The 13,918-nt window shown below is 37.1% G+C and overlaps 1 protein-coding gene and 1 long non-coding RNA gene across 4 annotated transcripts in view; one reads left to right on the forward strand and one right to left on the reverse strand.

Annotated features, from left to right (window-relative positions):
• Positions 1-5,725, forward strand: LOC113670438 (doublesex- and mab-3-related transcription factor 3). Its single transcript, XM_027186580.2, has 4 exons — positions 1-617; positions 1,552-1,629; positions 2,280-2,387; positions 4,110-5,725. The coding sequence occupies exons 1-4, from the start codon at positions 11-13 to the stop codon at positions 4,814-4,816; spliced, it is 1,500 nt and encodes a 499-aa protein (XP_027042381.2). The 5' UTR covers positions 1-10; the 3' UTR covers positions 4,817-5,725.
• A 1,583-nt stretch (positions 5,726-7,308) lies between these two features.
• LOC113670439 (uncharacterized) overlaps positions 7,309-13,918 on the reverse strand; it is a 9,203-nt gene continuing 2,593 nt past the window's right edge. Inside the window, exons 2-3 of one of the 3 annotated variants that reach the window (XR_016181423.1) lie at positions 9,704-9,838; positions 8,725-8,889 (exon numbers count right to left, since the gene is read on the reverse strand). This is a non-coding gene — a long non-coding RNA (uncharacterized LOC113670439). Of the gene's footprint in view, positions 7,448-8,724; positions 8,890-9,703; positions 9,839-10,089; positions 11,098-13,918 lie in introns of those variants that run through there. The other 2 variants (XR_016181425.1, XR_016181424.1) reach the window with 2 other exon arrangements.

A 13,918-nucleotide genomic window follows, 5' to 3' on the forward strand; every position in this document is an offset into this window, starting at 1 on the left:
CGTAAGTGACATGAATCTCTGTGAGCGACCAATCACGCTTACAGTTGCGTTTTTCTTTGGCGACGAGCTCTTGTGGCCGCGTCTATATAAAACAGTATCAACTTTACATTCCAACTTGTATATCGATACGATATCTCACAACACAAGCGACTTGGTCTTCAACGGGGTTCATAACCAGGCGATACGCTGTGTGCACAACGAAAAAACAACAGTCAGTAAGCGGAGAGGCACAATGAGTTATTCTTCCCAAAGCGGCAGTTTAACAAGCAACGTTACTACAACTAGTAGCGAACGAAATAGCCCGATCAGTAAAGAAGCCGAGAAAAAACGCACTCCAAAGTGCGCGCGCTGTCGGAACCACGGCTTCGATTCTATCTTGAAGGGCCACAAGGGATTCTGCCGATGGAGGGACTGCATGTGCCCAAAATGTCTTCTGATTGCGGAACGACAGCGCGTTCTCGCAGCTCAGGTAGCACTACGCCGTCAGCAGATGCAGGAACAGCGCAGCCCGCTACCCCCGGGAGATGTGTTCACGGCTTTGACTAGAGTTGGCGGTAGCAACAATCAGAGTCCTTCGCCGCGAAGTCCTTCTCCGACTTCAACTAGCGCCGAACCAGGTAAAAACATTTGAAATATCTTTTTATCACTTAACAAACGAATTTGCTTTAAGCAACCTTCTGATCTCAAACAAGCAATTAAGTAAAGAAAAAAAGCGCAATTGCGGATGGAAAATGTCTTGAAAATTGAAGTTTTCTACTCAGTCTAAGGCTTCTTGAAATTGTTTTTAACGGCTTCAAAGACATCTAGCAACTTCTTTCACGCTTAAATGAAATAAAAAAAAAAACATAACCACAACCTGTGCGCTTTCTTGTACAATTGACTGCACCTAAGTTTGTAGCAAAAAGTTTCAACTTGAAAGAGCACAAAAGCCCTTAATGAGCACAGTTTTAATAACATCACTTTTTCGCCTATGTAATCACGCGCAACTCTACTTACTTCCTTAGAAAACCGAATCGAAATTGTTGATTTTCTTAAAAACTTTCCTCAGCTTGTAAATTTTGCTAAGTGCAAGCCAGAGCTCGGTGTATGATTTGAAGTTGTCGCGACAACTTCAAATCGATGTATTATCATTAAGGCTTTGATACACCATTTCAAGGTGTTTCATTCTGTGGTTTTTCGTTTGAATTATCCATCAAGCAGTCACCATATGTTACCGACGTGGGCTGATTAAAACTAAAATAAAAGATAGCAGACCTCACAAAAAGGCAGAGATAAAAAGACTAAATCAAAAACTAATCCAATAATTGAAGGAAATCAGCCATTATAGAAAATTCCACACTCCAATGATTTTTGGGTAATTTCATGTCTGCCTTTGGAACGATTCCAAACGGCCTAGCAACTTCTATAAACACACTACAATTTGTTTCATTTTCTGGTTCTTGTTAATGAGTGAGAGATAAATTTCGAGCCATTTCGCTCGCATCCAAGTAGGCCATGTGTTACTTATCGAAAGAGGAAAGTATGTTTTTGTTTTTCATTATTATTTTGCAGAGATAAAGAAAGAAGCCTCGTCCCCTGTGAGAGAAATTTGCCCCGAACCGATTCCTGTCACGAATACGGCATTTGCAGGTGAATTTTAAGTTGTCATGCTGAAACTTGCCATTGTTTTACAAAAATATAGATATGTATTTATAATTTCTGGCATGACAATTCAATAGAAAACCCGGCGAGTGAAGATTGGGCTAAAACCATGAGATACACTGTAAATTACATCATTTTTTGTATCAATGTTATTTCTTACGAGGAAATGCGGTTTTAATTTCAGTTGCTTTTGAAGAAAAGGAAACGAAACGTGGCACCCTTAAGCTTCTAAAAGAATGCTTTATCATTTTAAGGATGAAAAATTGCGTGAAGAGGGCGGAAACAGGCACATTTCATCCATATCTCATAATTCTTTTAAAAAAAAAAACACGGTCACAAGGAAAGCCTATATGCTGGTAGAAAATTTGCATAGATAAGGAAATTTGCAAAAAAAAATACCGAACTACGAAGTTTGTTTTTCCCATAACAACCACGAGAGAAAACAGTGAATGGATACACTTTAATTTCCTCTGGACAATTATTTTGGAAACATTCACCTAATAACAAGATGAAGAATAATATTTTACAGCGTCTGAGGATAAATGACACGACACTCTATTCATCACTATAAAGTTAAACACCAAAATTCTGCCAGAGAGCGCTATATCCTCATTGTGAAATAATACTTTTGTTTTCAGATCACCAGCATACTGCCTTTATTGGATCTTCGCACAAGGATGGACACACTGAGTGTACCTGCTCGGCTTTCAGACCTTTTACGGGCGTTTTGCCTCATCATTTGCAAGGTGCAACAATTCACCATTCTGATAATTTTTATTTAATTACTGAAAGATTCTCAAAGAATCATATTTGTATTTAAATAAGACGGGTCATGCTTGAATTCATCACAATGATGATAAAGCCTTTTAAAAGACACATTCGCGGTCGGGCTGTTGATTCAAAGCCCAACTATAGGATTACGGCAAAGTATTTATCCAAAACGCCGCAAAAAACGACATCCAGTCTGGTGCTAAATAGATGTCGGCCTTCAAAGTAGCTTATGCTTTGAATGAAGTTTTCATAGATAATATATGTTTTGTTATTGTGCTGTTTTGACTTCAAACTCTGACACTACAGTTGACAGTTGCGAAAAGATTAGCGCTATCCAAAATCGATAAAGTATGAACGTTTTTCTTTTCTGTATCTTTCTAGTTTAATTTTGAACAGGCCCTCATTAAAATTTTCTTATCTTTTGTGGGGTATCCAGTTGCGTTGATCAGCGAGACTAAAAAAATTACTAAATTTGGTCTGAATAATACTTGAAAAGCAGCACACACACCTGCTCGACGGCCGTTTTATGTGATTCTCGTTCATTTCAAGGCGATCTTAATCCCTGCTGAGTTTGGCAGGCAGAATTTTGCTCTTTAGCCATTCAATTAGGAAAAGAAAATTAAAATTTCCCCCCTGAATTCCGCCCGCAAGCCAATTCTAGCTTGTTTTGGTATTGCAAACTTATTTTAACTTTTAAAAATATATTAGTTTTGGAAACAAGCAATTCTTTCAATTTCCTCCTCTGCCATTTGCCAATGTTGCAAGTAACTGTTTTGAAAGGGTCTTTGCTATAATTTCAAAATGGGCGATTTATTTGTATCATGCACTCTATCCAAATGAAGCAATATTTTGCTGCTTAGTTTCACGTTAAAAAGATATTAAAATATCATTTTCGCTGTCTAGAGGCGATAAAAATGCAACGAAATTCAACACTGTAGACTAATCTTGACAAATTACGCAGTAAATTTGAGAAGCGCTCTTTTAGGACCAGCCAAGTGTCCTGGAGTACCAAGACCTTTTAGAATTCGGCTCAGTTTTCCTGTTTAAATCATTCTCCTGGAATGGAAAGAAACATTGTAAATTGGGGAACATATATTTACGTTCGACAATGGCCCAATTAAGAGCCAAGTTGTTGTCGTTTCTACAACTCTTGTAGATTTTAAGGAAATTATAGAAATTCTATACGCTAGTTTTTCCTATTTACGACCGCATTAAGGAAAATGCTATTGGCGTCATATTTTTCGACAGAAAAAGTAACAATTTGAATCATTTTTGCGATAAAAATGTCTAGATTCTTAGACGTTTAAGATTAATTTTGAACAGAAGGTTTTCTTCGATTCTCAAATTCGAGACAGATTAGAGCGATGCAGCGCAGCTTTAAAGAAACTAGTCGCAACTGCTCGGGAAAATTTGAACTTTTCAAGAGGAGTAGAATTAGCCAAGAAGTACACCTTTCCAACCGCTTAAACGTGCGTCTAAATTATTAAGATGTTACAGTTTTCCATCAGAAGCGTTTATATTGTCCTTAAACTTATGAATTTTGGGCAATAAATATTATCTAGGTTCGTGGGAACCTTAACCGTATTCGTTAACCCACCTTTGATTGTCGGTTTAACACAAAACTTAACAATTCTTTCAGCATTGAACTTGTTACACATCAACTGAATCAAACTATCTCTTCTGTTGCATCTGCATAGGACTGAAAAGAAAGTCTCCAAGCGAGGTTGGCACTGATATGAATCATGGATTCAACCAAGCAACTCTCCTCAGGGAAGCGCAAGAAAAACGCTGTCGCTACTCAAGTGAGTACGAACCGTCCGAAAAACCTTCCATGCATTTCGCGGGTCAGCGACGTCCGTCGGCGATCGAACTGTTAATACGAATTTTCCCGAAGATCAAAGTTAGTGTCTTACAACTAATTTTACACTCATGTGGCGGCGATTTGGGACAAGCAATCGAAGAAGTTTTCGCGCGCTATAAAAGTGAAGCAGCCAGCGTTTTTATGGGAGTACCGAATCCTTGGACGCGCTTGCCGCAAGACGCCGTCAGAGAATACCATCACCCAGCTCTTCGCCCAGACAGTTTCAAATACATCCGCAGCAACGAGACTTTCGTAGGAAGCCCAAAGTCTGCTTTTACCCCAATTTCAACCCTCTCTAAAGCCCATTTTATAAACACGTCCTCAGGGAACGTCCCTTACGCTTTAGACACGGGAAGAAGTAAAGAGAACTTTCCAATTTCATTTCTGTTTGACTCTGCGAGGATCAGTGCTTCGTTAACTAGGCCTCAGGCCTTGGTTTTGAATAAAAATAAAGATGGCGAAGGTGGTACCGAAATAATAGAGGATATAAAGACCGGTGGCGATTTGATAGCAGAGAGTCCGAGAAATGATAAAGAAAAGTAACTTTATTTAAAAATTCAGTTTTCCGCATGGAAGAATATTTATGTTGAAATTAGTGCTTAAAAATGACAGCAGCCCCTCGCAATTATTAAATACTAAATATGCGTCCTTCGGACTAAGATTATAAGGTATATGAGGCTTCATTTGAAGCTCTGGAAACTTAAGCAAAACTATAAAAATTTTAATCCAAAGTACCTCAAGAAGAATAAGAAATAATACCGTTGTTAGTTTTAAATGTCTGCGGCGACTTTAAATTGCAAATATAATTAATAGCAAAATATGTTTTAAAAGGAAAATTTGAAGTTCTATATAAATTTATTCATGTGTCAAAGAAAACTATGCTGTCACATCTGGTGTTCTTAGCACCGAAATCAAAGGATTTTCCTGTTGCAAAACGATAAAATACTGGCAAAATCAGCTCAAAAAGATATCGACTTGATGCACCTTAAGATGTTTATTCCATGAGAGAATTATTCATCGCCTCAAATTATCCTCCCGTTTCGTTTGATGTCCGCACAAGCTTTGCAAAATGTCTCTCACGCACTTTTCCTACGAGATAGGCAATTGAAATATTGAATAAAAGTTAGCGAGGTCGAAAGATGAAATGTCGCTCTACGGGCCCCAAAAGAAAATTAATAAATGCATTTATGACCTGATCAAAGGTATGGGAAAATTACAATGAACGACCTCGGTAAGCCGCTTTTTACTTGACTGTCATCTTGTAATAACGTATTTATTTCGGAAGACCAGGCTTCCGAAAAAAGCATGTTTTAAACAATAATCATTTCTCCGCAACGAGTTACAAATCGTTCGCCGCAACACTAAATCCTCTATGTAAAATTGTAAAGAATATTTAGAAAAACAGAAGGGAAGTACTTTTCACTTCCAATATAATAAAAAACTCATTTTGCTGAATAATATGGTTTGTATTTATTGATTCCAACTGGTTTTGTCGGCTTGACGTTTCAAAACAACGCGAAATTACCGATCAAAAACTTTTTAAGAAAAATGTTGATCAAGAGGAAGACCTGATTTTGAACTAAGATTTTTACCTTCAGCACAATGCGAAAATTCACTGGTCCTTCAAAAAACAAATTTTTAATCTTTCAGTATTTTGCGGCACAAAAGGAGATCGCAAATGAATTGAATTTTTGGTCGAAGTTAAATATTCAAGTTCCTTTTCTTCAAGATTTGAATGGGTTCTGTTTGCTTAGACTTCAAATTACACCAATATTAATTTGTGTTATAGTTCATTGAATAAAACTCTCTGTCTGTGTTTTATTATTTTTTTTTCTTACACATGGCTGTGAAGAGGACTGTGGCGATTTTTTTTTTCTGCTTGGATTCGATTCAGAAGAAAAAGACACACGTAGCGAACCCAATTTATTCGATTTTGAGTTTGCAGGTTTAATTTCACCTAAGCGTTAACGAACAGTTAATACGAGAATAAGATCTGACAAAGCCTCGAGCAAAACTACTCATACATAAATAATTTGGCCGCCTTTGTCTTTGCCAAACACGACCGACAAAAGAATATAAACTTTGTGAACAAAATGAAAGCAAAACATTACTGAGGAAAACAAGACCTGTTCAAAGCCGGAAATTATACGCAAAACATCAATACCGTAAACAATATAAATGGCGAGTAATTTGAAAATTTTTAGCAGGTGTCTTCAGTGGTGATAGAACTAAAATCCGGCAGGCTTTATATCAGCTTTTTTTCACCTGGTGTAGTCATTTTTGCCTTTAGTCGGTTTATTTACAAACTTAATGGTGCTCAAATGGCTTATTCCATTCGCATTAGGGACAGAAAACGTCGATTTAATGACTTCAACGTGAAAAAGTGCTTACAGTCGGTCCTTTGATGTGGAAATTGGAGCCGACCAGTGTGACGTTATTGTAATCCAACAAATACATAGTTTGCGGATTTTTCACAGTGAGAATTCTGTTTTTCCTTTGTATAAGGCTGGGGCTTGTGTGTTTTGTTTATTCGCTGATCAATCATTTTGTTTCCTTTAGGGCGGTTTCTTAACTCGTACAACACACTCTTAGGACCGAGGGAGAAATAACTTTTATTAAACACTGTCGTTCAATCGAAAATATCTTTGAAGGGTGAAATTCTTGCTTTGATATATTGCGTATTAAATAAAGATCGCTGGCCAAAATTTTGATATTCCTGTTAATGACGATGCAAAATTTACATGAGAACTGAAAGATCTTGTTGCGATTTTCTGTTGTTCTAAGAAAAAAGAAAAGAAAAGAAAAAGGCCCTAGCGAGTTTTAGAATGCATCTCAGTGGAAAATTCAAATTGGATTGTTTCTGAATCTATTCTTCCGACGAGTTACGAATAAGGTTGAAGCTGTCAAATTTGATATTATTTTGTAACTTGCATTAATAAAATCTAGATTTCGGCGAGCTTGTTCATTAAAAGGTTTACAAAAAAATGCGCTACTGACTTCGAATGACTCAAATTAATATCAAAATTTAATATCATGCTCTTGGTAATGCCGGAAAGTCTTGTTTCTTAATGCGGGTAAATAACTTATGTGTAATATTACTAAACAAGTTGTAAGCAATTCTTTCAACGAAACTTGAACAATCCAAAACGAAAAAGCATTGACATCTTAGATTCCCTAAAAGTAAAGAAAGGTTTTGTAAGTTTTGCGTTAATAAACAACGAAGGAAAATTGATTGATTAAATACTAAGTTACTTTCTGAAATTTTGTGTTACAAGAATCTAGCGAAACTTGACATTGCTGATATAGTAGAATTATTGTTATTAAGTATTATTTTAGACATATCAGGGCATATCAGGTGTAGATCTGTTGAGGAAATCTCTCTGCCCTCTAATTATAGGCATGAATATTGCCGGTGGAATCGTTTTTGGGGTGTGGTAGCGATATCTTTCCCGCAACACGGAATAAAGAAAACAAGATAACTTGTCAGGTATTGTTCCGTGCACTTAATTGGGAAGCCATCTCAGTGTGGATATTAAATTTGTCAAGATCTTCCGATATTTCATTACGAATAGGTCATTGTGTCAACTTTACGTCGCGTTTGAGTGGTTTATGAGATCGACAAAAAGCATTTTTGACGCGACTTGCTGGTTTTTAAAACAATACGCTTTTCTGTGAAATAAACAATTTCGTAAATTGTCAATTCTTCTTTTTATCCGGAGCAATTGAATAAAGCTCGGCTTTTTTATTTCTCTTTTAAAGAACCGACCCATTAAGTCTTCCTACGGAAAATTAAAAGTAAAGTTATAATGATAATAAAGTTGAAAATCTTAGTGGAAAATTTCCGAGGAAATGCATAAGTAGTTATTTTTAGCAAACAAGATTCACAACTGACCAAAAGTCTTATATCTCAAAACACACACACAGAAAAAAAAATTACAAAAGAAATAGCGGTTGAAGTTTCCTTTCGTAAATTTTGAGCTGTGACGTGGAAATAATTGTAAAACGGGCATTTACTGGCGCAACATGAAGGGGAACTGTTTCATGCCTTATAAAACTTACTAAACTTATTCGGCTTCTTGGAGCACCGAGTGGTCGTAATTAATTTAGTCTGAACAAAACGGCAACTAACAGTCGTCCATAGACGACTTCCGCTCAGAATGACTCTCTCGTTTACCGAAATATATAGCTTTGACGTTGATTATAATGCGCACTCGTAATTTTTTTTTAAGCCATAAAAATATTGTCTTCGTAGACCTGGAATTAAAAAGTCATTACTCACTTCCCGGTCGGGGTGTTGTTATTTCAGAAGCAATCAACTCTTAGATGAACGTAAAGTCCCTTCACACCCACGACACTTAGTTGTAGAGATTAATAACCGCCTTGTGAGTTATGACAGTCAATATGCTTCCAAATTACTTCCAGAGGATTTAAATATTAAGAGAGACAAATTAAAACAAGTAAAACAATCTTTATATATTGCCCCGTCGAATTTTACTTAATTTGCGTTATCTGCCAAGTTGGTAGAGCTGTCAGACTTGACTATGTTTGTCTAAAAAAGAGCCCCATTTTGTAGAATCGTTGGAAAAATTTTAATCATCGTTGTGCCTCACTCTTATCTGTGAAACAAAAGATACCATCGGTGAATTCTTGTCATTAACAATTACCATGGGGTGGCAATATAAGAGCGGGTCTTGGTTAGAGAGGAGGGGGGGGGGGAAGGGTATGGGAGTGGGAGAGAGAGAGAGTAGGGAATGTGACTTTTAAAGTAAGCTGCCAAAATCATACCATAAACCAACCGTTATGGTCCCTTATCTGCCTAGATGGTAGAACTGTCAAACTTAATTGTAAAACTGGTCAAAATTGGTAGAACTGTCAAACGTAACTGCTTAAATGAGACAGTCCGGGATAGTTATCAAATTTGATAACCCAGACCAAGACAAAACTGTAACCAATCGCTGCTCAGATTCACGTTCACGTGACGTTACTTAGGCAACAATAATATATTCAACATGACGTCCGAAGGCCAATCCACAGTGAGTTAACTAAACTGACTGTTTTCGATTGGAACTTGTGATTTACATTGGTACAATTTCAGACAGTTATTTGATTAGGAAAATACAATAGCTTCTTCTTTTTTCTCAGTCTCAATAACTTTCATTCGTATTATTTTGCTTTCTTGGCGGACGACCATGCCCCCAGGTTTCATTTCGGTACGTTCTAACTATGCATCTGTGCGAAAGAAAAAAATTTTCTTTTCAGTGACACTGCTACTTCATTGGTGAATCGTCCAAATAACAAACGGTTTCAGCCCATGGGCGAAAAGAGGAATGAAATCGTAGCGTACTTCCACCGCGAAACCGTGTAAATGAGAGGGTTGCTTTGAATAAAAGCTTCTTGAAGCAGAAAAGAAGTGGGACGCTCTTAACGTACCTCTACGGCCGCATCCACTCCTTCCTGTTCCATTTCTGATTTGACCAGTGAACGCCTTCTCTCCACTTTTCCGAGACGCTGCAATCGAACGCCGAGCCTCAAGGTAGATTATGAAAGCGCCAATTGAAACCCACTCTGGGCCAGAGTCAAGAGGAAATGTACAAACAGAATGATGAGTCAGCTATTGAACCTATTACCTACACAGCAGAGCGGAGAAACAACATGTCTCCTTCATATGGAAACATGCTTGGTCATACTACAACTTATTCAGTGTCATCAAGGAACACCAACAGGGACTGAAAACATTCTAAAGCTACAAAATGTCCTACCCTAGTACAAGACGTTTTGCAGAGGAATCCATGGGCATGAGGATCTATCCTAGATTATATTTACTGTTTTTAATGATTACATTTTATACATTTTACTTGGTGACTACATTGTTAAATTCTTATATTTTAATATTAGCTAGTTCTTAATCTTAATTTATTTAAATTTATATACCTTCATAAGGCTTTATAATTTCCTTTTCTCTTTTTATTTCGTGGCGTACCTGTAAACTAGCTTTTAGCTAAGCGTTCTGACCACGTTAAATAAATTGATTAATTGATTGATTGATTGATTGATGACATTGTTTCCATGAAACCTATCCGGTGTTAAAAATATTCTTATTCAGAACATTAGAATAATCACATAAAACTACTTCAATAAAAGCCATTCAAGAAGATACATTATTTTCGAATAAACAAATATTGTTAAAGTGAGGACACAATTATGAAAATGGTCAGATTATTTCTTGCTTTCGCAGCAAGAAACTAAAACTTAGATCCATAACTTAAGTAAAACGAAGTGCAATGTTAACACCCATGCAATGCCATGGTCAGAGCAGTAGCACAGTTTCATGTACAATAACAATGATGGAAATGATGGGCAAATACGCAAAGGAAAACGTACAGTGAGTGAACATAAACTTCATGACCATGATCTTCCACAATAAAAGTTCCTGATCAGTTTCTATATCCAGTTTGAATTCATTCATACACTTAATTGAAGACTAAGAGAAAAAATTTCTTCTTTGCGGAAAAAATTTCCCTTAAAACGATTAAGCTTAATTTGAAGCACATCATTTCGGTCCTCATCAGAGACATGTAGCTGAGTTTTTCTTCTGTGCTCTCTGGAGATTCTCTAATTGGATTCTTGATGTCCTCCCCCTGAATTCCATCTTAATTGTCCAGTTGTATACAAAGGTGTTATCTGTACTTCAGGTCTTGCCTTTTATACTTCCATAAAGTGTTCAACTTATAGCAAATCTTTTCTGTTTTACTTCAGTACGAAGATATTTGTCCTGAATTATGCCACTGAGAGAAAGGTGCCATGTGCGGTCTTTTGCGAAATATCTGTAAAGAGCCATTTAAGATTTATTAAAAAGAAACAATATAAAACATCTAAACAATCCAAAACAACATATTTATGATATTATATCAAACATAACAGGTTACATTATCGAATACTGAATCGATCCTCGCAGTTATGAACACTACTGAACTAGTAGTTGAAATGAGGCCTGAAAAAAATTCAGGCCCGTACGGGATTTGAACCCATGACCTCTGCAATACCGGTGCAGCGCTCAACCAACAGAGCTAACGGGCCAACTGGGAGCTGGTCATTATCTAAATAAACCTTCGAAGTGGTGAATAATGGCTGTAAACAGACGAAAATCATATGTGTGCACTGCGGTTTAAAAAACGAATATAGAATCGATCCTGACAGTTATGAACACTACTGAACTATTAGTTGAAATAAAACCTGAAAAAATTAAGCCCCTTGCGGGTAGAGCGTACGAGTAGAGCGTGCGCGTTGAGCGTACGGGTAGAGCGTACGGATAGAGCGCTGCATCGGTATCGCAGAGGTCATCGCTGAGGTTCAAATCCCGTACGGGCGTGACTTCTCTTCTTACGTGACATCTTTTCCCTGACTCGAGTCACATCATTTCCGACTAGGGCCGCTAATTTTTCACAATCTGAGTACTAACCCAAATTCAGGCTTCTGATTGCTCCATTTGCGTCACATGGTACAAAATACTGCTCTGTGATTGGTTACTAGCCAGAGGAGCCCCTTAACTACTACTGTTAAGCTAAGGTAAACAAAGCTTGTGCTCGCTGCCTGCTCTGACGTTTAATCTTCTGAGTCTAACTTCAGTTCTTCCTCTCACTGAACGCTGAGTGTGGAACATCAGGCTTCACTGTGGTCATTGGTTAGTGAGTTGTTGTTCTGTTCTGGTCGTATCATATGTGTAGTACTAATTAAAGCTCTGTTGAACGCTGATATGACACGCGTACAAATGCCAGAATGCCTTGGACAAAAACGTATAATCTGAGATATGCGCGGTCCTCGCAGCTATGAACACTACTGAACTAGTAGTTGAAACGAGGCCTGAAAAAATTCAGGCCCGTACGGGATTTAAACCCATGACCTCTACGATACCGGTGCAGCACTCTACCAACTGAGCTAAGAAGCCAACTGGGAGCTGGTCATAATGTTGGATTCAAATAAACCTTCAGAATGGTGAATGATGACTGGAATTATATGAAATCATATATATGCACTGCTGTGACATGAAGAAATGAGATATAAGCGATCATCGCAACTATGAACACTACTCAACTAATAGTTGAAATGAGACCTGAAAAAAAATTCAGATTCTGATTGGTTAACGCAAGTTTATGGCCTATAAGGCCCAATGAAAGGTTCCCAACCTTTAATACCATAGGAAAGGAAAATGGTACCCCCTTCCCACCCCCCAAAGAGACAATCACCAACATCATTAGAAGCTGATCTTAGAAAAATTTCCGCACAGCCCCATACTATTGTAAAACAATCTGTTTTCCCAATGGCAATGTATTGTTTTTGTTATTGTTTTCTCTATCCAAGAACTGAATGCATAATATAGGATGGGGCTGTGCAGGAATTTTACCTGATCTTCAAAATGGAAGTTGAAATTTTATCGTAGAATGATCAGAGAGTTATTTTCTCAAATGTTGTTGTTGTTGTTTTTTTAATATGAAACGAAACACTGGTATGAGCCTGAGAACAAGCGGAAACCATCCAAACAAGAGTTAGGCTGGAATCGAATTTAACGGTTTAATTTTGTTATATGGTGATCAGTGACCAGATAGAGCCATCAGCCTTTGAATTTATGTACATTAATTAATCATTTTGTAATAACTTTATTATTCTTTCAGTCTATCGCACTAACTGTTGGACAACTTCAGAAAAAAAAAATGATGTTTACTGTCAGTTTGTAAGTGTTTCAGTAATCATTTTTATCGAGAGAATAAACTATAATTCAGCATCTATGGTCAGAACTATGTGCGTTTCTTCACCAAGAAGGCAAAGTAACTACTGAATTTTGGGATAAATGAAACAGTAGAGGTGAAAAATGAAACTTAATTTAATCAATCATCAATATGTAAATGAATGAATTTTTAGATCAAAAACTGAATGAAAGAATGAATGGATGAATGAGCAAACACATAAAAGAACTAGGAGAAATCTAATATTTGCCAACCACATCACCCAGGACTCCTTGACTGGAATTAATGAAAGTTGTTGAAGGAGCAGATCTGTGCAGTCCAAGGATGAATTCTGAAGAAGGTCTGAGATTATTATGATAACAACAGACCGGAGGCCAAATCCTATATTGTAGTTTATTTGCATAGAGAGATACCATAGTTCAAAGCTCAGAGGATTATTATTGGATTTTCTGTGCTAAGCAAAACTTCATAATGTCTATTGCTTATTGTCTTTGGTTGCTGCTGCCTTTTCTTGCATAGCATTCAATGTCTTTAATCTGGTACATTTATAGTTGTGGTTTTGATCCTGTTTCAAAAATTAAAGTTATAATCCTTTATTTTGTTGGATTGCATCCCAACACTCAAAGGTTTGTTAAAGGTAAAACTTGATCGTACTTTCTCGACCACTAATATGCATTAATAAAACCAGTCATAACTTCCAGTCATGTACCAAAGCTTTCTCTTGAGGCCAGCCCTGCAGCCTCAACTTGCTTGATGTAATGTCTACTTTTATCCTGAACGATTTTTGTAACCAAAACATACCATGTAACCCTCTTGCTGTGCTGCCCCTTGTAAATTTGCCCTCATGCTTGTGCAGCATCCTTTAAGAATGTGACCTCATCCTTTTTTGATGTGGGTTTATCAT

The sequence above is a fragment of the Pocillopora damicornis genome, chromosome 11 (assembly GCF_964200805.1).
Source record: "Pocillopora damicornis chromosome 11, jaPocDami1.2, whole genome shotgun sequence".
Taxonomy (NCBI): domain Eukaryota; kingdom Metazoa; phylum Cnidaria; class Anthozoa; order Scleractinia; family Pocilloporidae; genus Pocillopora; species Pocillopora damicornis.